Here is a 22182-nt window from a genome sequence, read left to right as displayed (position 1 = left end):
AGCCGCTGCTCCCCCACTGCCCCCGGGCTCCGGCAGCAGCCCGGTACCGGGCAGATCCAGGCCGTGCCCCTTCAGAGGGTCCCGATGCTGTTGCTCCCTGACAGGGGTAGCGCTGCACCACTACCCGACCCCCCCCCACCCCAAACCAGGCTGTTCTCCGTCCGTGGTCCTCCCCTCAATCGCACCCCTTACAGGGCTGTTCACGGGCATTTTCCATGCAGTTGAAACCTCATGGCTGCAGGGAGGGCCGAGCCCCTGCGCCCCGGGCAGCCGCTCTCCTCCAGCCATGGCACCGGCAGCGCTGCAGCCGCTCGTCAGCAGAGGGACCCGGTGTCCTGCAAACGCCTCTTCCCTCAGCAAAAGCGGTCCCAAGGACCCTGAGGTGCCTCCCGGACACCCCAGTCCCCCAGAGTGGACTGGTCTGAAGGGCAGCGATCCCTCTTGGGAGGCTGCTGGCAGCAAAACCTTCCCTTCCCCAGGAAGATGCGCTGCCCTCGGCCACCGCAGGCCTGCCTACAGCCCACAGCCAGACGAGGGGAGCGCCCAAGGCCAGCACCCAGCCCTGTGCCTGAGCACATCGGCCAACAAACTCAGTAAGAGCTTGGCTTTGCCATCAACAGCACCCTAAAGCACCACAAAGATGTCACTGAGGTTCCCTCTCAGCTACTGGTGCTGCCAAGCACAGAGGAAGCCTGCAGAAAGGGAGGCAGAGCAGGCTGCTTTCCTCTGGACAGAGTTGGCTCCTGTGCGCTCAGCCGGTGGGACTGTGCTTTTTTCAGACACGTGCTGCGCAGCCAGGACAGCCTCCCACAACAGTTACGGCACCCCTGGTGCTTTCTCTCCTTCATCCAAGCAGAAGCTCAGTCATTGCTCCTGGACATAGGGTTGCCCATAAACACCTTCCCCCAGCAGCATTTGAGACAGTTGCTCTGGCACTTCCACCTGTGTTCCTGGTCTCAGAGAAGCTGTGATGGGCTGAGAACATGCCACAGGCTGTGGCATGACGTTCACCCTTTGCCTACAAGATATGACACCAAGCTGTGTGGTGTGGTCAATACACTGGAGGGAAGGGATGTGCCATCCAGAGCAGCCTGGACAGGCTGGAGAGGTGAGCCCGTGCAAACCTCATGAAGTTCAACAAGGCCAAGTGCACGTGGGTCAGGACAGTCCTGAGCACAGATGGGCAGAGAATGGATTGAGAGCAGCCCTGAGGAGAAGGATTTGGGGGTGTTGGCTGATGAGCTCAGTATGACCTGGCAATATGCACTCTCAACCCAGAAAGCCAACTGTATCCTGGGTTTTATCAAAAGAAGCATGGCCACAGGTCAAGGGAGGGGGATTCTCCCTCTTTACACCACTCTTGTGAGACCCCCCCCTGCAGTGCTGGGTCCAGCGCTGGGGCCCCAAACATCAGGACATGGACCTGCTCAAATGAGTCCAGAGGAGGCTGTGGAGATGCTCAGGGGGCTGGAGCACCTCCCTTATGAGGACAGGCTGAGAGAGTTGGGGGTGTTCACCTGAAGAAGAGAAGGCTCTGGGGAGACCTTACAGCAGCCTCCAAGGACTTAAAGGGGCTACAGAAAAGGTGGGGAGGGACTTTTTACAAGGTCCTGTAGTGATAGGAGAAGAGGTAATGGCTTTAAACTGAAAGAGATAACTGAATGATTTAGATTAGAAGTGAGGAAGAAATTCTTCCTTGTGAGGGTGGTGAGACACTAGAACAGGTTGCCCAAAGAGGTTGTGGCTGCTGCCTTCCTGGAAGGGTTCAAGGCCAGGTTGGATGGGGCTTTGGGCAACCTGGGCTAGTGGAACGTGTCCCTGCCCCTGGCAGGGGGGTGGGACTGGATGATCTTTAAGGCCCCTTCCAACCTGAACCATTCTAGGATTCTACAAGTGTTACTACATCCCCTCTTACCTGCTTTAGGAATTTGAAAAACAGCAAGGAAGAGCTGGGGGTAGCACTGGGGAAGCTGAGCTGGCCTTGTCTGGCCAGGCAACTCCCACTTCAAGGTAAAGCAGGTCATTAGGTCTGAGGCTGGCACACTGCCCAGCGCCAGTGCTGGGCTGCTGCGGCCGAGACGCTTGGCCCTGCTGGCAGGGCTGTGCGGATGATGTGGACTGAAGGTGCCACGCAAAGAGAAGCAGTTGACCACCCGCAGGTACCAAATCATGCTGAATGCCACCAAGCCACCGCTTCTGCAGCCCTGGAGAAATACTTCCCCCATCCTCAAGGGCTCCTGAGTGAAATGAGGCAGAATGATTTCTGGATCTACTGCTATCGAGGGAAGGATTTTATTTTTGTGAGCCATGACATTTCTATGAACCCAAAGGATGTGATAATAGGTTAAATACTGCAGCCACGTTTGGCACCGCACAGCGATGGCTCATACTTTTCTTTTGGGAGCATCTAGCAGCATCACCCTGAGAGTGACGCCTGGCTCATTCCCCAGGACTACAGCGTCAGAGCTGGCTCTGTTCTGCCTGGTGATCCCTGCGGAGGTGTCAGCTGGGGTCAGGCAGCTCCTGTGCTCCCTTACTTCAAAAACACCCTCACCAAAGCTGTATATGAAAGCACATAGTCAGGTTTTTAACATCTGCATTTGTTTAAAAGCAGTTAGGAGACATCAAGAAAAAGAGAGCTGTCATAAGTAAAAATGAAGAATTAGCAGTGCTATTGTATGTGACTCAGGAATCATGTGGTGGTAACACAACAGAGTCTTTAGTCATTTCAGGCAGTCATTAAAAGGAGACCCTCTTCAGCCTCCTGGAAAGCAGGTCCTGCCTCTGACAAGGCCAAATAAAACACAGACCTTTCTCCCTTAGCACAATACAGCTGTATGCCTCAGCTCTACAGCCGTAATAGAATTGTAATTGGGAGCAGACAGATTCTTGGTTTCTGATGCTGTACACGAGCTCTTAAAAGCCCTTTCTTTGTAATGGAAAGTCAAAGCAACAATTTTTAAGATGTGTGCTCCCCACCTGCCAACTACAAAATGGCCGATGTCTGTGGATGCAACCTCACAGCCAAACAGCAAACAAGGAGTCAGGCTGCACTAAGAAGATTTTCCAGAAAACAGCTATTATGGATTTGTCTTTGGTGCCAAGACAATAGAGAAATGGGCTTTAATAAATTGCCTAAATATGCATTTATCTTGAAGACACAGCCACTTTGATCCTCTGAGCATACCAGTGTCAGAGAGATTTTAATAGCTCCAAGCAAGCATTGCAATAGCTTGGATAAATAATCTGAATTTTATTACTTTCCAAGAATGATTTCTGAAGGAGTTAGTGCCCTGGGAAATGCTGGAAGCTGATGTTGTTGCGTGAACTTGACGTGTAGAATTTGTTTCTCTTTCCCTGTCAGGCTGGAGGGCAGCAGAAAGCAGGATAAAGCTGGGACTGCTGGGGATTGGTCATCTTAAATTGCATTGCTTCACCCAGTGTGTATTTTAAGTTATGCCAAGGATGTAAGGGTAAACATTTTTTTTTTTTTTTAGCATGTCAGTACATCTAAATATACCAGTGAGCAGTATTTAGAGGCAGGCCGCTGTGAGCCAAAGAACTGAAAGGCAGAGCTGACGCAGTACTCCTGATTCACAGCTCCCAGTTTTTGACTGCAACAGAAATGAAAGTTGTTATTTTATAAATGAAAGTCTGACACATCCACAGAAGTGAAAGTTTGTTATTTTACAACTGAAGGGGCAGAAGCCAGGAGTATTTCACCCCAGTTTTGACCTCTGGTTTGGCCTGAGATCGAAAGGGGAATCCTGGAGCAACAGAAGGAATGACTGTATGTGATAAATCATCTGATTAATTCACATTTATCATCTGATAAATGTGAAGACCTATAAGATGAAGAAGCCCACAGCCACACAGCTCTGCAAGAGTATCTTCCCTCATACGAGGGCTCTCTTCTTTGCCTTTTTTCACACTTAAAAAGCTCCATTCCAGATATCCAGGCACTGTTCTGGGCACTTGGCCCGTGGTTAAACATTGCAAAACCAACACAACAAACAAAAGGCTTCACAGCTCCTTCCACTCCCCAACACACCAGCAGCTACTCTCCTTCTCCAGCTAGCCGAAAGAAGGTGGCCCTTTGGTTCCCAGCTGCTGCAAACTGCAGTGGGGCACCGAGGGCTGCAGGATACTCCGTGTTCAGGTGAGAAAGGGGAGCAAGCCCTCCTGCCAGCTTATCTGGGATCTCCCACAACAGAATATGCCCAGCCATGCCCAAGCGCAGCCCCAAACCCCAGCCAGATGGCCCTGGGTGCACCAGAGATGTCACCCCAGCCTGGCATGGGGCAGGTATTCAGGATATGAGTTTCCTCTGAAGGTAAAAGACCTTTATGAGAACAGAAGTGAGTTTTTTGCAGATGCAGCTCATGTTCCTGAGCCATTTCTCCCACAGGTGCTCTGGGCTCAGGAGATTCAGCCAGCACAGCTGCTTTGTCCAGCAAAATAAAGACATGTGGTGCATCACTGCCCTGCCCTGCCTCTGATCAGGATGGCGTCTGCATGAATTTGGAAAAAGCACAGATTCATTTGTCAGGGGAGATCAACAGTTTATTAATTTATAGTTCAGTTCACCAAAGCTCCATCTTTCCTTGGGTTTGGTCCAGGCAGGTGAGGACCGGTGACAGTTTGGCTCTCCCCTCTTCACCTGGCTGAGGTAAGCTCTAAGCAGGCAAGCCCGGGCAGGGCGTGTGTCATTGCAACCGAAACCAAGCAGGGATTATCCCAGCTCTGTCAGAAACTGGTGACAATTCGTACTGTGAATTTCATTGGCAAAAGGTTTAACTCGTTAAAACTATTAACAATGAAAATCAGAACATGCAGCATAAGAAAGAGTGTTTACATACGTCTGGTGCAAAGAGCAGCTCTGCAAGGTCAGAGAGAAGAAAAGGAGGACGTAAGACACAAAAAGATTCCCCGCTCCCATATAAAAAATAGTCCACAGAGAAAAAACAAGGATTGTATAAGTTATTTTTTAAAAATCTGTAAAACAACATAGCCAAGGATATTTTAAACACAATTATATAAACACCACATGACTTACTATTAAGAGAGAGCATGAAAAGGTTTGTTTCAGGGAAGGGTTTTGAAGAATTAAGTTTCCTGGCTGGATCCCTAGAATGTCTCTTTTGGAAACAGATGCCCAAGAAAAATCACTGCCGTGAATAGGAGGACTTTATGAGAGAGAGGGGTATACCCAGAGAAACAGGGGAAGGATCATAACGCAAAATGCCAGAAAATATTAACTGGGACACCATCTTGTTTAGTGGAAGGATCTAGCTCATTCCAGAACTGAATTAATCAGCAACTTACTAGTAGTTCCAGGAGGTAAATACATTTTGTGGTAATGCTGTGACCCCGCAGGCTGGACCATGCACATGAACCCCGCCAAGTCCCCAAGATTCCCTGTAGGCACACAGGGTTTGCCTGCCCGCAGTTACCCGCAGGGCAGAGCCCTGCCAGACTCGCTGGGCTGACATGTCTGCAGAGCCATGTGGATCAGCTCTCGCTTTGGTCCTCAAATCTCCAGTTATTGCCACGGCCAGAGAGAAACAGCTACCGACCGAATCTGAACAGGAGTGCCAGAGCAGGCTTTAGGGCACTGCTCCAGAAACCACCTAATTCATCGTTTTATGTATTTAGAGCATGGCACTGGCCGTTTGCAATGCAGGTTTATATCAGCCGTCACCTAGCAGAAAAGGGTACCAAAAATTCAGCCAGAAACAGCTCTTTCTTCACAGATGTGTGAAGTCCTGCATCCTTTGCAGCAAGGGCTCCCGCCAGCCACTCAGAGCGGGCAGGTCAGTAGGATTTCTGCGAAGAACCAAGTGTGTGTACGTGGATCATGCATCAGTCCCTGCTCATGAGGAGTGTTTGAGAGTATTAATATCACCGCTTGTCTGCTGCCTTTCAGGTCTTGATCATTCGGGGTACGATCCAATCTCTGCTTAACATATTGCTATAGAAACATACTGACAGTGATATTAAAGCTATCAAACTTACGAGCAAATGCTTGACAGCACCATGTAAACTCTCCCAAAGCTGAAAAAATAAACTTTTGTCCTAAACATTTGGCAAAACTGGGCTGGCAGTCGGTAGAAGTCCTGGATGGATGCAGCCGCTGAACTTTACCCGGCCATAAGACACGTCTGACAGCAGAACTGCACAAACAGCTTCTTTTCACAGAGCTTGTTTGATTTCACCATCTCACAGAAAGTCTTGTCAGCTGGGAGGCCGAGGCAAGGAACAAGAGAAAATGAGAGCAGATTAACATTTTAAATAAACAAACATTGCACGGAACAGGCAGTGCAATTCCTTCCAGTGTTGGAGGAGAGAGAATTGAAAAGGAGTCGCTTTTTAAGGGCATCTTTCACGTAACTTTAATGAAGGAATAAAGCAGCTTTGCAGCGAGTGGGAGAATTAGCCCCAAGACTAAACTGTAACAAAATACAAACGCTTGGATGTGTTTCAGCAACAGGCAGATATCCAGCAGCTCTGCCAGGTAACCTGCCTGCCCACCACAGCCAGAGCCCAGCTCCCTGCAGCTGTGCTCCAGCAAGCCCAGGAGCTTCAAGCACTGTCTCAGCTTTACATTGTGAAGGGAATCCCCCAAACCCCTCATTGTTGCTACTGAGGAAGCATTACAGTGCCAGTGGTTCTGCCACAACTACTCACCATTGGTACAGGTTTCATTTGTTACGCAAGATCCACCAAGGAGGCTGAAACCTTCTTTACACTTGAGGCAGTTTCCACTGGAGCCCTCGCAGGCTGAGCAGTGATCATCGCACCTGGGGACAGAGACCATGCCGTGGTCTGAACTCACACCCACACCGGACATCCAAAATGGGCTGTCAGCCAGAAAACGTGTCTGCTGGCATTGCGACCTCCAGACTGAACTGGAGGATATGGAAAACGGTGAATCTGAAGCTTGAAAAGTTATTGTAACCCTGGGAAAAACAGGCTCAGCGGTGCCAGCTCGATGCCCAGTGACAGCTAGTGACATCCCAAAAGCCCTCGCCTGCTGGGAAGGCTCAGAGGGACGCACACCTCTCCTCCCATCAATCCCAGTTAGAAAAAGGGCTGCAAGGGGAACCTGTGCTGCTCCCATCTGTGTCATCAGGAAAAATAGCCCAGCAGCTGTGCCTCCTGCCTGGGGACATTTGCTTGTGGAAACCATACCCAAAATCCCTGGAAAGGGATGCTGGTCCCTTGTTCCTCCCTGCTGGCAAGGCAGCACGGGTGAGTGAAACCCTGGGCAGGCAGGGACTGTGTTGTGTGTTCCCAAGTCACCTTTAATCCTTCCCTTTCATGTTTGTTTTAATGAGGCTGGATCCACTCCCTTCTTAAAGCCAGAGTGCCAGAGAGTGGGAGCAAATTGCTGCCTCCCAGCATCTCCCCAGTCTCCTGCATGCAATTTCCATGCTGGGCCAAGGAGCGGGTGAAAGCTCCTCCAACACGGCCACAGGGCAAATGGAGAAGGTTTGATTGAAAGCTAGAATATTTACCTAAACATTACCACTCCTCCCACTCCTCCTCCAAAGAGCCTGGGGCCGGGGCTGATTCCCTTCCACTGTAGCCTGAAGATATCTTGGCTGGCTTGTCGGGGGAGCATGCAGCTTCACTGCTCTTAAATCTATAGGGCAGGGGCATGTGGGGTCCAGCCCCACAGCTGCCCTGGCTCCCTCATCCCTATTTTAATTTCCCTAGTAAACAGCTCCAGCTGTGAGCTGTTTTCAGCATTTTTTTTTATCAGCGCTGTCAGTTCGCCATCGGTCACGGCTTTGCTCAGGTCACGACTGGGGTGGCATCGTACCTCTTGCAGACTTTGTTGGGCAGCCCATGGCTGTTGGCGGGGTAGAAGCCTTCACGGCAGGAGGGGACACAGCGCCAGTGGGGTGCAGGACCCTCAGGGGTGCAGGGTGCACAGTCTTCCTCGCCTGGCCCTGCCGGGACAAGAGAGAATGCAGATGTGATTTTGGACAGTGCCAATGGTGGCTGCAACCCTGTGTGAGATTGGTTCTGCCCCACTCATGACCAGGAGTGAACAAGCTGCTTGTTGTGCCACCAGGGTCCTGCACTGCTGCTTGGCTCCCATGCCAAAAGCCCAGTTCCCATCCCAAAAAATCCAGCCAGGACCCAGCATTCCGCCCCTCTGCAGAGCCAAGAACTGGCCATGGCAGCTCGTCATGGAACAGCACATCAAAATCCCCTCCAGGGCATCAGCCACCGCACCCAAGTGTGCACCAATTTGGCTTTCCCACCCTATGCAAAGTAAGGCGTGGAAAAAGAGATGCTAAATTGGGCTGTGGAGGAGCTGGAGGAGGGAAGGGCTTGGAGCTGGGAAAGCAGAGGGCCCCGCTCTGATGCCTGCGTGTTGTGGCTGGACAGCAAACCTCAGTGATGGAGGTGGTATTATTAGAGGCCTTCCATGCACCAGGCTTGAGAAATGGTTATGCAGGAAAAGGAGACGAGAAAAGGCTTGAAAAATAATTGTGGTGAAGTACATTTACACTGACTGGAATAAGAATTAGAAGGGAAGTAATTTTCTTAAGGGATTAAGAGCCAGTTCCCTTCCATGCTTGCCAACAAGATCAATAAATATTTTGGATTTAGTCTTAGGAAATTGCCCATGTATGATAGATGAGATTCACGCCACTGAACATGAATTGTCTAGAGATCGTATTATCACCAGATCTATGATGATTTCAAGGGCAGATGCAAACATTAACAATGGAAAATAATTGGACTTTCAAGAAGTGAAAAAAGCAGTATTTAAAGGGAACGCTGAGTGACTTCGGGCAGTGGGGGGGAAGCCGGCAGTGGCCAGTCCAGCCCCATGGGGCAGCCGGGATAATGTGCCTCAGCTGCCTGACATTTTTATATGCTGCAAAGCCATCTTCCATCACTCCGAGAGGGTTTTACGGCCTCCCCCGCAACCTTATTAAACCAAAGCACCTGGCTTCAGAGGGATCACAAAATAAAGAATGGCTCTAATAAAAATGTAAAAACTCTCTAAAAACCTTTCCAATATGAACATATTCCCAGCACCTCACGGGATGTGCTGGAGAGATGGGATTGCTTCTCCTCCGGCACACTCTGCCTGGGCTCGGGGTGGGTACAGTGGGCATTAGCTCTGGATGCACGAGGGTCTTGGGGTTTTGCATGGGGATGCTGCAGGGCGAAGGACGTACCTGTGCTGGCGGGGCAGGTCTCGCACTGCCGGGGCTCCCAGCTGAGGTACATGGTAGGCTGGCACTCTGGCACACAGCTCTCTCCTGCCAGGCTGCCAGGTAAGCAGAGAGGACGTTTGCATCCAAAGCTACAGGCTCTAGGGACACAACACAGCCCATCCCCATCTCTGCATCCCCCAGTGCCCTACAGCAGCCTCAGCCCACAGCACAGGAGGTGTTGGAAAGCCAGCCAGCGCTTCAGGAGAAATTAAAGTTCTGTCTGGAACAAAGGAATGACTGCAGGTTCCTTAATTAAGTATCCAGTGGGAAATAAAATTGTTTTTTCCTGTGGGCAGACAGCCAGGCTCTCCCAAAGACCTTTTGCACCATGAGGCTCACTGGAATAAAAGGAAATTGGTTCAGTGCCGTGGCTGGGCCGGTGCTGCTTCTCCATGGCAGGGATGATTTGAAGTCCCGGCTTAAAAGGATATTGGACAATAAAAAGCAAGCGCCGTGCGGATTATGTCTGACAAGTGCCTCCACTTTTGCTTTTCTGAGGGAGTAGATAATTTTTTGGCAGCAGCAATTTCCTTGTCTGAGAGCGCCCCGCTGCTACACCATGGCTTTGGCCCGTGTACAGCCCCTGAGCGAAACAAAGCGCTACGGGATCATACTTCCATGTGAACTTGGGGATGGAAAACAGTTTCTCCCCAGTGCTGATGCTGCTTGCCCCTGTGGCTGGGCTCGGCATCCCACAGGAGCCATGGGGCCAGCAGCAAGGGCACCTGGTGCTCCTCGCGGGACTGGGGCTGCCCCACCTGCACCTGCACTGCTGGAAAACCACTATCCTATACTAGCCCCACTCGACAAGTATATCAGATAAAATTTTCCTGCATGGATGAAGGTGAGGGAAGGGTTTCTGCACTTGTGGGGAGCATTTTCAGCCTGCCTGGAGCAGCTGAGGCCAGCACTGGCTCTGCCAGGTGAACAAACCCAAGCGACCTGTTTGGCTGGGACAGCTCTGATGGAGCTGCCTGAGACTCAGGAGGAAACATGCGCTTTGCAACGTGCACTGTAAATGCTTTTGTTGCTTTTCCCCCCCCCATTTGAGATGCTGCAATGCTGGGAGCTGCTCTGCTCACAGGTCACCAAATTTGGATGTGCACTTCTGAGCTCGCAGCACAGCACCTACCCACCACCCTGGCAAAAGCTGAAAAAAAGGAAATTAAATTTAAATCATGCTTTTTAGCTAAGAAAGGGACACAAAGCACCACCTTTAAATTCCCAGCTCCATGCCACAGGATCTTGGGTCTTTAATTCACTCTCTAATTTCCCATCAGTTTTCCCAATTTTAAACCACAGGTACCCATGCTGCAGGTATAAACTCCTCCCATGCTGGTGTTTTACCTGAATCCATCTTTGCATGCAGTACATTTGTCAGCTTCGCCAACACATTTTTTACAGCTTTGATGACATTTCAGACAGCGTTTCTGACCTTTCAAAAAACAAAGCAAGGCAGGGACAATAAAATCCGGACAGTGATTTGCAAGCACCATCGGAGCCGCAGAGTCCCACTGCAGCTCAGCACAAGCTCCCCAGGGAGGAGAGGCACGTCCCCCACCCCGACGGGTCCCTGCTAGTGCAGATGACCTTATCTGTCATTGCTTGCTAAGAAGAAATATGCTTTGTAAGCAGCTAGGGTCATTAATTAATCTTCTAATTAAGAGCTGAGTTGAGTGCCTCTGCTTTGCACCACCCTCTGAACACCCAAAGATTTTCCTCCTCCCTTCACTGTGCAAAGAGGGTTGAGGGGGGGAAATTCAAAGCCAATACTCAAAAATCAAGGTGTTTTCTCCACTTATAGCACTTAAAATAGAAGCAACCCCTTCATATCCTCATACTACAGCTTGCAAGTGATAAATATCCTTACGTTCCTCGGCGTAAAACCCAGGTGGACACAGCACCACACAGGTGCTCATCTCCTGGTGGTGGTAGAGGCTCCGCTTGCATGCAGTGCACTGGGTCGGTCCCCTCCCAACACAGCGCTCGCAGCCCTTGTAGCACCGCCGGCACCTCCTGGCACCTTTGTCGCCAAAAAACCCCGCGGGGCATGAGCTCACACACATCCTGGGGAAGGAACCAAGAGCATCCCAGCTTTGTTGACAACAGCCAGCCACATCCCGATAGTCAGGCATCTGCATTCATTTCTGTCTTAAGATTTAGGGTGTCTTGAATATTGTGGCTCTGTAATACACAGCTGGGGACTCTCTTGAACAGCAGCCTCAATGGTGGGTAACTTTCCCCACGCCAGCCCAATAGATTGAGGAGTAGGAACTCCAATTTTAGAAATTATTTGGCACCTCAGCCAGCTGTTCATTGGGCATGGGTGACCCCGGCTGGTGGAGCCAATGCTTCATCCCCAGCGCGATTACATGGCCAAGGCCTTTTAGGACTCTCCAGCTCTGTGTCCCCCACACCATCACACCCTAGTCCAGGGATCCCCACGCTGCCTCCTCCCTCCATTTTCTCTCTCATATGCTTCTTCCTCTGTACAACGCACACCGCAGTGCCAGCCCCAGAGAAAGGTGCTGCCGGCACCTGGGGACCCCATGGGGACACACCACAACCCCTCACCTGCCGGTTTTCATGCTGCCCAGGCTGTAGTGGATGCAGTTCAAGCACTGGTCAGCGTTGGGGCCATCGCAGCCCTGGTCACCGCACTCGGGGTGACACGGACCTGAGGAGGGAGAGACGGGCTCAGTGGGGAGAGAGGCTGAGCCTCCCCTAGAGGATGGTCTGAGCACACCTGCCCTGGACTGACAGACACAGAGAAGGGGCTGGGGACCCTCCACTTATCCTATATCTATTATCTTATATATCTTATCCTATCTATCCCGTGGAACTGCATGGTTCCGGGTGCTCGCCTCTCCTCCAGCTCATCCTCCCTGGCACAAATCCCACCCGACCATCCTCTGGCCGAACACCCTGGTGCAGGAGCAACTTTGAAAGAGGGGCCAGACCCGCTCCTCAGGGACCAGCAGGGACACCCACCCATGCCCGCGCTGGGATGGAAGGTGGGCAGAGGAGCTTTTTTTACTCCTCAGACAGCTGCACCACCAATTTGTGGTGGGAGCACTGGGACGGGGCGTTCTGCTACCTTCTAATTTCACCGTCCTGCTGCCCCATGCTGGCCACAGGCACTGCTCCTCCCAGCCTGCTTCAGCCCTGGGCAGAATCAGGCCTCATAGCTCCCTCAGTTTATCTGAGTTGGCATTTTCCTGGGTACTTTGGGGTGGACGATGCAGCGGCTCAGCTGGTGCTCACCTGCATACTCCTCCTCCTCCTCCACCACCTCCACCTGGCTCTGGAGGAAGGCAGCTCTCGATGGCTCCATCTCCAATGCCGGCACCTCCAGTGTCCTCCCGCGGGACTGGGGGCTGCCCAGCGTGGTGTAGGGGTGCTCAGCTGTCCCATAGAAGAGGAGGCTCCACTCCTTCAGCTTCCCTGTGGGGTAGGCACAACATCATCCATCCCACTCCCCATCCTGCCCCTCCCTGGGGGACCCGGCTTTGGGGGAAGCAGGAGGAGAATGGACCACTGTCAGGGCTTCACCACTAGCTCAGCAATGCAGCAGCAAACAACAAGCATCCAGAAATGTTCACAAGCCCCTGAGCTGCCAGCCTGCACAAATGCAGCCGTTTAAACATCTACAAGGGATTTGTTATTCTATAACTCGTCTGATGAACCACAGCATCACCATAGCCTTCACGACCAACATGCGGAGAGAACCATTAACTTTAAAAGCTCCATAATGGAGGATTATTTCTGTCTGATAAAAGCCGCCTGGCACACACTGGATTATTTCTTGCTGCTCTTGTTCCAGCCATCCCTCTATCTGACATGTCAGAGGTCTGAGCTCGGTGTCCACTGAAACACTGCAGAAGCCACCAGAGCCTGAGCTGCACACGGGGGCTGGAGACCCCTCACAGCCTTACACCCACACTGGGGTCCTCCCCAACCCACACTGCTTTGGGGAGGGGGTCCAAAAAACTCAGCTGCTTCTTTCCAGCACTGTTTTCTTTCAATTCTCTATCAACACAAGTTGCTTCACGCCTGCGGCATGCTCAGCCTTTACTAATGCCTGCATTTCCAGGAAGGGCTTAAAATTTGTAACACCTAAATCCCTTGGCTCTCCAAGGACCCAACTGCTGCAAGCAAGCAACACCAGTGCGGAGCCTGCAAAGGAGCGAGCTTGGGTGGCATCGCCTGGGGAAGAGTCCATCCACGCATCTGGCAAAAGAATTAAATTTGCTTTAAATCTAAAATGTCCCATGCAAGGAAAGCCTGGGCTGCAAGGGACTGATGTTGGGGATGCAGCAAGGCTAGTGACAGGACACCCACAGTATTTAATTGGTGTTAAATTAACCTATGTAACTGGTTTAATCTAATGGTCTTAAATTAACATTTAATACTTGTTTCTGCCATGAGCTGGGAGCACTGTCCCTCTTTTTCCTTCTGCTTTGCCCTCTCTGCTTCAAACCCAGTGCAGACTCTTTGAGGGCGGTGACTTAACATAACTCATTTTCATTTAGTTTCGCAAAGCCAGGTAAAGCCAAGCCCTGACACCCGCAAGGGGCTCAGAAACACCCGCCACAAACTGTAAATACAGGGAGAAAAGTAGCTCTGTGGGCGATTCACCGCTGCTCTCCGAGTTCAAAAGATTTTGGGTGAAGGCAGCAAACAGAAACACTTTCTGCACAATGAACCCCCACGTGCGCCTCCCGCCAGAAAGTCGCGTGGGGGAGGTTTTTAATATACTCCTGGCTTCCTATCAATGAGCGTGTGGATTTTAACACCCCCGCAATGCACGCCAGCCCCAGGCAGGGAGCTTCATGCCCCGCTGCCATCAGCCGGTGAGGCGGCTGCCCCTTCCCAGTGGGGCCGGATCCCGCCAGCCCGGCTCCTTTGCCGGGAAGGGGTCAGGGAACAGGCGGCCAAGTCAGGGAGGGAGGGACACAGCAGGGTTGGGGACACGCAGGGGGCCAGGCTGAGCCCAGCCACCCCCCGCCAGCATGGTGGCAGCCCAGGGAGGATGTCCATCCGTCCGCAGCCCGAGGGGCATCGTCCCCTTGCGCCGTTGCACAACCAGCCCACGCGCCAGATGTCCCAGCAGCGAAGCAAAACAAACAAACAACAATTACAGCTCTCGGGTTTCCTCATTTTGCCTCATTACAGTTTAATTTTGGAAACCTGGCTCTCGGTTGCAACGAGTTTGTTGGTTGAGAGAAAACCTGCTCCCTGCTCAGCCAGACTGGCAGCCTCCTGTGCTCAGGGCTCAACTTTTACTCCCATTTTTGAAAAATTTGAGCAATACAGTTTTGTTGAGGAATGTAAAACTTGCAGCAAATGATACAGCCAAGCAAAGCAGCCTGCAAAGAGCTTTGGGGGTGAGGAGGACTGGCAGGCACTGGGGGACTGGGATGCTGGGGGACTCTTACCTTGCACCGCAGGGTTGCGTACTTGGGATGGCGTGTCGTGGATCTCCAGAGTCCACTCCCCCGCCGCCCGCTCCCCCCAGCAGTGGACAGTCATGAACTCCCAGCCCTTGAACCCCTCATTGGAATGGTCAAACACCCTGCAACAGTAAGGCCGTGCATCAAGAAGTGTGACTTCGAATGTCTTATTTAATTAAAAAAGGTAGATAGGTAATTAAGGATTTTAGGGATACTTGCATGCACCCATCCTTGCACAGAGCCCTCCTGCAGCTAAGACCCAAGCATGCCCCTGGCCTTCACAAAAAAAATGAGAAAACTTGCAGCAACCCCCTAAATGAGGATTACTGCCCAGCCCAGATGCGTGCTGGCTCAGGCTGCTCTTACCTCCTGGCAAGGAGCTGCGACCTCGTCCCTTTTGGAGAGATGAGGCTGATCTGGAGGTCGCCCCGGCGCGGGTGCGAAATGCTAAGCCGCACCACGACGTGCTCCAAGTAGAGCACGTGTTGGTCTCGGTGATCGGCGCAGGCGCTGCTGAGGGTGCTGGCACGCAGCACGTGGTCCGCACGGATGTACCTGCCAGGGATGGGCAGAGCATCACCAGTTACATTTGAACCTGGTCTCCTACTGCTTCACAGCAAAAATTATACTCCACCATTGCAACACAGTGTCCTAGCATGGGAATTTGCTGAATTGCTTGATGGTAACGAGATGGGTTTGAACTGCCTGTAAGATCTATGCCTTATGGGCTGCAAGGGCGCTGCTTTATTATAATTATCAGCGCAACGCTCCTCTTTGGGTTGTAATTAGTGTCTGTATCAGATAAATAGTTTCATGAACACACTTGGCTCCAAATTCATTCCTGCTTTGCATACACCACTCTTTCCAAAGGAACTGCTTTTCTGCTGAACAACCCAACTTGCTCTACAGTCAGGCAGTGGTAATGGAAATTTGGGAACCCTTGCAACAGAGCACCAGCTTTTGGTGTCTTCCATCAAGACGAGGTGTTTGGTAGAAGAGGGAGGAGAGCCCAATCAGTCACTGCTCATGTGGGACCCAGCAGGCCAGTTAATTTTGGTGTCTCATTGTCAGCCCTCAAAATTCCCTGCTGATCACCCACCTGGGAAGCTAAATCACAGAAAGGGCAAAAATAAATCACCCACTGTCAAAGCTGTTCCCAGAGAGCCCCCACAGAACCCACTCTGAGCCAAGCTATAGGCACAGAACCTGCGTGGGCACTTCTGGGGCAATAAACAGACCTCAGGGCAATGGTGTGTGTCACTCTGACCATAAAATCGATGAACATCACCTCGCCTGCACATGGAGCTTGTCCCGGCCACCCCATCTCCCAGTTTCCCTTTCCAAATGCTGGGAAAACAGCTGAGCCTTTGCATCACAAGAGCTGGCTCCACCAAAGCTCCTTCCAAGTAGCTGCATGCCCTGGGAGAGCCCCCGTGCCCCACAACACTCACTTGGGCACCCTGTCCAGGCTTCCCACGCAGATGTGCTGGGGAGGGACTGCCTTCCACTTCTTGGCTTCCACCACAATAGCATCTGCATCCACCAGACCAAAGCCATATAGATGGCTAACTGGAAAGAGAGAAGACTCAGAAACCCACTGCCTTCCAAGCAGAGGCCAGCAGCTCCTCCTTGGAGCTTGGTGGAGCATTCTCCACCCACTGGGGAAGGCATGGAGTTGATCCTGTTGGATACAAGGTGCTCCAACACATGGAGATCATCCTCCTGCCCAAGTTACACCCCAAATCTGTGTTGGCACCACGGAAAATCTATTGATGGGAACAGCCCACAGAAAGGTACAGTCAATGTTGCAGCTCAGGAGAGCCACCACCAAGCAAGGCTTCCAAGCATCCCGCAAACTTACTGCCCTCTCCTCCCTCTGCTCAACAGCCTGATAGAAGAAGCACCCAAGCCAGCTGAGAAAGGACATCCAGGATGAACGCTCCAACCAGAGAAGTTCTGGTGACCTTTATTTTCCCTTTCATGGTCATTTTCACCACACTGCCTCTGCCCCTGCGGCCCCTCACCTTTATGCCCTGCACCATTGGTCTTCCAGTCGGCTGCTCGCAGGTGCACTGGCCGTGAGGTTTTGACAAGCAGATGCTGGACATCCCTCCAGGTGAGCAGGGGACTGCAAGAAAACATGGCTCATGGGGATGGCTCTGCTGCTCCCAGTCTTCCCAGAAGCAGCAGGGTTAATTGGTTAAAAAGAGACCCCAAACCTCTTTCCTGCTCCAAACCAGCATGAATCTATGATTTAAATGCTGACACCCTGGAGGTTGGCCATCACCTGGGGTGCCAAGGCAGAGTGGGGTGCCCCGATGCCACTGTCCATGGACAGTGCAGCATTCCTGGCCATGCTCCGGGGTATAAATGGAGCAATCAGGAAGGTTTTCCCCATTTTCTTGTAGGACATCAGGAACAAAGCACATCCTGAGGCAGGGTACCGGGCTCAGCAGCTCGCTGATATACAATGCTGAGCAAACCTTCCCTTTATTGGAATAACAGCAAAAATTTATGGGAAAAAACCCTGGGTTGTTCATTTAACAGAAAAATGCAGCCCAAAACGTTCCCTAGGCTGAGTTTGCATGAGGTTTGTGTTCAGGGTGCTGGACACTGAGCACTGTGTGCTTTTGAGCCCCCTCCAAGACCCCAGCCCAGGGATATTGCTGAAAAATTTTCCATGCTTTTCTTACAGTCAGTTCTTCAGCATCTCAAGCTGGGATTTATATTGCTCTCAAGCAACATTTAAGAAAAGAAATTCAATTTATTTCTTCCCGTCATAATGGAGTGCCTGAGCACCAAGCTCTGGTACTTAATGTTGCATTTTATGCCTCAGCTAAACAATTCAAAAATTACATCTAAAGCTCATAATATATTTGTAATGAAAATGGCATCTCTGGAAACATGCTCACCCAACCCAGGCACTGGGATTAAACCAGAGGAGAGGGACTGGAGCCGACACACCATGATCGCTATCCATGGATGCAAGCGCAGCACTGCCCTGAGGCTTATTTGCAGCCTTATTTTTATTTTCACCCCATAAAAATAATAAAAGTGAGAAGCACGTGAGAAGATGCTTCATGGAGGGGGAACATCTGGGGATGCCCAAACTGGTCCTGTGCAGGGCTGCTCCTGGGCTGGGTATGGACCCGTGATGGGACCAGGATGGGAGAAGAGGCAAAGACCAGCTTATTTGAACCAGGGAGCGTGTCACTGCCAGTACCCACGTGTGGGTTTTTGACATTATGCAAAAGTAGTCCTTTTCCGCCAGAAATGAAACACTTCCTTAAAACCATAACTTCTACAGACATTTTCCATTTTCTATGATGTTTTCTGACATTATTTTTCCAGGAAGTATTTATAAAACTCCTGTTGGAGCCGGCTGCCAGTGGTTTCAATGCACCAAATGAAAAGCCTGACTTATCTCACCAACCTCAACTTTTCAACAGATGGCAACAAGTGAAGAATTAGATCAATAAAACACCTGCAGGAAGATTAGATGCAAAACAACAACGCTGTGTCAAACCTTGCCACAAAGGAGCAATTTAGAATAACTTTACCCTATTTTGAGTTGCTCCAGAGGAAAAAACCCATCTTTTTTCTTTCTGGTTTTGCTCGGCAGGTACTAAATGTGGGAACATTTCCCCTGCAAGCTGAGGGGAGGTTACACTTACTTTGCCTCCAAAGCCAAGGCGATGATGCCTGCGACCATGGGGGCGGACACGGAGGTGCCGGTGTGGCCGTCCGTGCAGCGGTGCCGGAGGTCCGTGGTGACCTGCGGAGAGAGGAGCTGCAGCCCCTGCACAGCCAGAGATGCTCCCAGCGTGGGTGCTACCCATCAAGCACCCCAGGTTCGCTTGGGGTGCTGCCAGTGGGGAGCAGAGCTTGCAGGTACCCAACCCCTGCCACAACTCCCATGCAATCGTGGTGCCCAGAGCCCCCCAAAATGGGCTGCATATACATTTGGCACATGAGTAAACACCCCTGCTTACATTTTCTTTTGCTCAAAGCTGCAAAAAGTATTTGAAACGGGAAAAAAAAAATAATTGCTGTGGGTCAGCTGGAGAAAAAGCTGTGGATGGAGTGGTGTGAGCAGGGTAGGGCTGGTATGGGTATGCACCCATGGGTGCATGTTGAGCTATGCCATATTAAAAGCTTTCCTTAAAAGCTCCAGTTCCTGGCATCAGGCAAGAATTTACATTTGCATGGGGAATAAAAAAAAAAAAAAAAGAAGCCATTTCCAGCTTTTTTGTTTCAGGGCAGAGCATGATGCTTGAGTACTAAAAACTGGAGGAAAGGAGGTAGGCAAAGAGATGCTCAGTTGGTTACACTTTTAAAAGACTCCTGGATTTTGAGCTAATCTTGTGATTTTTTTAGCAGGAGGAACACGTGCCACCCACTTTCTCCCCAGGGTACCCCTGGAAGCTGCTTTTTTGCCCAGCAGTGCTTCAGCAGCACTGGACTGGTGCTGGACTCATCCATACAAACACCCCTGAGTGCCACAGAAACGGCACTTGGATTCTGTTTTCTGGCTGGAAATTAATCTTTTAGAGGCCAAACAAATCAGTCCTGAATACAAAAAACCACCAAAACAAAACAAAACAAAAGACTTGTAAAAAACCCACAGTTTTTGTCTAAAAATTAATTTGGGTGGAAAACTCCCTCCCAGCTCGGGTAAAGCACCTGCCAGTGGGTGATATTTTACTGCCTGAGGTTCAAATGATGCACAGGGATGTTGGTAATGAAATGCTTTGCTGTCACAAGACTACAGCACTTGTTGGGACAGGGCAAATATAGCCCGGGCAGCAGGGAAAACCAGACTGCTCCACATGTGCTCAGGTGTTCAGGCAATTCCTGGGCTCCGCAAAGTCTCTCCTCCCACTTGGGGTTGTCACATCCCTGCCAAACACCTCCATCCTTCCTCTTTTTCCTCTGTCTTATGTTAAAAATCCTCAAAATTCCCTTTTTATAAGCACAGGACATACAGTGAGCAGGCACTTTGTGGGACAGGTAAATATTTGCACTGATATTTTTGCAAACCTCCAGCCCTTTCGCCCATTTACCAGGGAAAATGCCACATCCCTGAGTTCTTCCCAAGGACCAGAGCAATTTTGGCCCCACCTTAAAAAAGCACGAACAAAACCCACTGCAGGGCTAAGGGCAAAGCCCAGCTCTTACAACTGAGCCACCATCCAGCTCAGCCACACAGAAAACATCCAGGCAATGATGCCGCACTCAACGCTGGGGTAAAACTTACTATTTTCCGCTCATAAAAAGCCCCGCTGCTGTAGGTGGTGGCGAGGGTGGAGGCACACTCCTCCAGGTACCAGGGCTTGTAGCCGTTCTCGGTGGTGCTGCTGATGGAGATGGTGTAGATGCTGTTGGTGTAGCCATCGCAGGAGCAGTAGTCGCCCTCTCTGCCACCGTTCCCCGATGCCCAGACAAAAATGGACCCCAAACCCCTGCGGCCCTGTGGGCAGAGAGAGGACAGGGGGTGAGAGGAAGTATTTGCCCAGGGTGAGAGACCGTCTCAGCACGGGGAGGAGAGGGCAGTCCTCCCCAGCACTGGGATGCTGTCAGTTACCCTGATTTTTTCCATCTGGACATACTGTTTGGTTGGGGTGGAAAGACGGGTCCCATCCTGGCCAGTGCTAAGCCCTTGGATCAGCCCCTGCAAACATGCCCCTCAGCTCAGCCAGCCCCAGTTTTACAGGCAGCGACTCCCCGTGAGGATGGGAGACCCTTGGTGAAGGGGATTTTGGCATCTACCATGGGGTCTCCTAGAGGAAAACATCTGGTATGCTCAGAGCCCTTGGACCAGGCAGTAACACCCAGGGCAGCGCTTTCTGGGGTGCAGGGATGGCTCTGTGGGGGGAGCCAACAAGCAACACGCCGAAACCCATGTCTCCATCGCCTTGAGTCAGCAAAGCCTGTCACAAACCCACCCAAATCACCAGAAACCTTCCCCTGGCCTATCTTTCAGGTTCCTTTTGTTTGTTTTTTATTTTTTAATCCTGGCCTTTTCTTCCCTCCCCATTGCTTGGCAGGAACATCTGATGGAGCCGTCCCCACTGGGTACAGCTGCAAAAGCCCACCAGGAATTGGGGGGGCGGGAGGGGTGTGCCAGCCACCCGGACCTCCCCGGAGCTGGGGGAAAATCCCGCCCGGCAGCAGCAGTCATGGTGCCAACAAGGGGCCCTTAACAAAGCTGACGGCGCAGGGGTGAACCTCTCCATCCTCCATCTGAACCGCTGCCAGGATTTGCACCCCCAGGAATCGCCCAGCCCCGTCGGTGCTCACAAACAGGGTGCTGCAGTCCCAAGGAAGGATTTTTGGTGACCCAAGAGGGTTCAGGGCAGGAAATGAAGTGGCTGGTTCGCTTCCCTGCCCCGTAAGGCAGGGCTCTCTGGGGAGGGCGGCGTGCTGCCGGGCTTGGCAGGCGATGGAAGCACACGGTGCCGGCGGTGGAGCAGCCCCATCCTCCCCACGGCTACTCCTGCCACGGAGAGATTTCGGCACTAGCCTGGGCAGATCTAGTGTTCACCTCCCTCCCACTGCTCTGCAGCGGCTTCCTCCACAAAAATAATAATCATAATAAACATAATAATAATAATAAAGTAGCTTTTCTCCGGAGGAATTCACTGGGATTTATTGTGGGTTTTAAGCACTGGGGGGAGAGTGATGGTTTATTACCTGTCTCGCCCTCCTCCTGGGGCAGAGGCTCTCTAAGCTGACCCTGCCTTTGGATACACAGGCTAAGTCAGGCTCTTTCCTTACTTTATGAAAGTTTTCATTATCTGGGCTGCCTCCCAGCCAAAATGGGTGGGTATTTCCCTAGCAAAGATTTAATAGACCTGTCTGGAGCTCTGCAAGAAAAAGTGTAATTGCAAAGGGAATTATTGCCCTGCCCCACGTCAGAGAGCTCAACCCAGTTTGCCAGCCCAAGTCTGCTACTGACACCTCCAGTCCTGCTTTCCAGGGTTTCCTGGATCTCCAAGGCAGCAGCATCCCAGCCGGTGTGCTTGGCACATGCAGCGATCATTCAGCTCTCCAACACAAAAATCCACCCGTCTCCAAGGACTAGCCCTGCTGCATGCAACCCAGGCTTTCCTAAATCACTAATTGGAGGAGTAAAACCAGGCACTGATTGCCAAAGGCATGTGGAGATGTAGCAAAGATTTCAACTGGGATCAGCAGACAAGGGGCCCAGACCTCCCCTGCATCCCGCACCCTGAGCGTTGCAACTGTGGGTGCTGAGAAAGGCTGCTCAGTCCTGGTCCAAACCCACGTCCCCGGGATGCCTGGGCAGGGCTGCACTGGAGGAAAGTGGGTTCGGAGCCAGCATGCCTGCACGAAGACATGAACAGGCACATAAATGACACTACAGCACATCTAACACCTGACAATGTTTCCTGGCACAGTGAGAGCTCACCACATATTGCAACTCCTTCAGACTGGAAAAAAAAAACCCTATTTTCCTTTGCTCT

At 51.4% G+C, this 22182-nt stretch overlaps 2 protein-coding genes across 3 annotated transcripts in view; both read right to left on the bottom strand.

The window, feature by feature from the left end:
• The window catches only part of SNRPA1 (small nuclear ribonucleoprotein polypeptide A'), a 6080-nt gene extending 5789 nt beyond the window's left edge, over positions 1 to 291 (bottom strand). Inside the window, exon 1 of one of the 2 annotated variants that reach the window (XM_026856124.1) lies at positions 186 to 291. In XM_026856124.1, the coding sequence (XP_026711925.1) occupies positions 186 to 288 (103 nt within the window). In that variant the 5' untranslated portion in view covers positions 289 to 291. The remainder of the gene's footprint in view (positions 1 to 185) is intronic. The other variant, XM_026856125.1, reaches the window with a different exon arrangement.
• A 4254-nt stretch (positions 292 to 4545) lies between these two features.
• Positions 4546 to 22182, bottom strand: part of PCSK6 (proprotein convertase subtilisin/kexin type 6) — a 29787-nt gene continuing 12150 nt past the window's right edge. Inside the window, exons 7-20 of the mRNA XM_026856123.1 lie at positions 19953 to 20165; positions 18370 to 18470; positions 16720 to 16823; positions 16147 to 16264; positions 15062 to 15250; positions 14681 to 14817; positions 12507 to 12686; positions 11817 to 11919; positions 11113 to 11309; positions 10590 to 10677; positions 9204 to 9295; positions 7826 to 7955; positions 6688 to 6800; positions 4546 to 6238 (exon numbers count right to left, since the gene is read on the bottom strand). Of these exons, the coding sequence (XP_026711924.1) occupies positions 6141 to 6238; positions 6688 to 6800; positions 7826 to 7955; positions 9204 to 9295; positions 10590 to 10677; positions 11113 to 11309; positions 11817 to 11919; positions 12507 to 12686; positions 14681 to 14817; positions 15062 to 15250; positions 16147 to 16264; positions 16720 to 16823; positions 18370 to 18470; positions 19953 to 20165 (1863 nt within the window). The 3' untranslated portion in view covers positions 4546 to 6140. The remainder of the gene's footprint in view (positions 6239 to 6687; positions 6801 to 7825; positions 7956 to 9203; positions 9296 to 10589; positions 10678 to 11112; positions 11310 to 11816; positions 11920 to 12506; positions 12687 to 14680; positions 14818 to 15061; positions 15251 to 16146; positions 16265 to 16719; positions 16824 to 18369; positions 18471 to 19952; positions 20166 to 22182) is intronic.

Source organism: Athene cunicularia (assembly GCF_003259725.1).
Source record: "Athene cunicularia isolate RWA chromosome 10 unlocalized genomic scaffold, athCun1 chr10_part1, whole genome shotgun sequence".
NCBI lineage: Eukaryota > Metazoa > Chordata > Aves > Strigiformes > Strigidae > Athene > Athene cunicularia.
The sequence above is the reverse complement of the archived record's forward strand: the minus strand, read 5'-3'. Positions and strand labels throughout refer to the sequence as shown.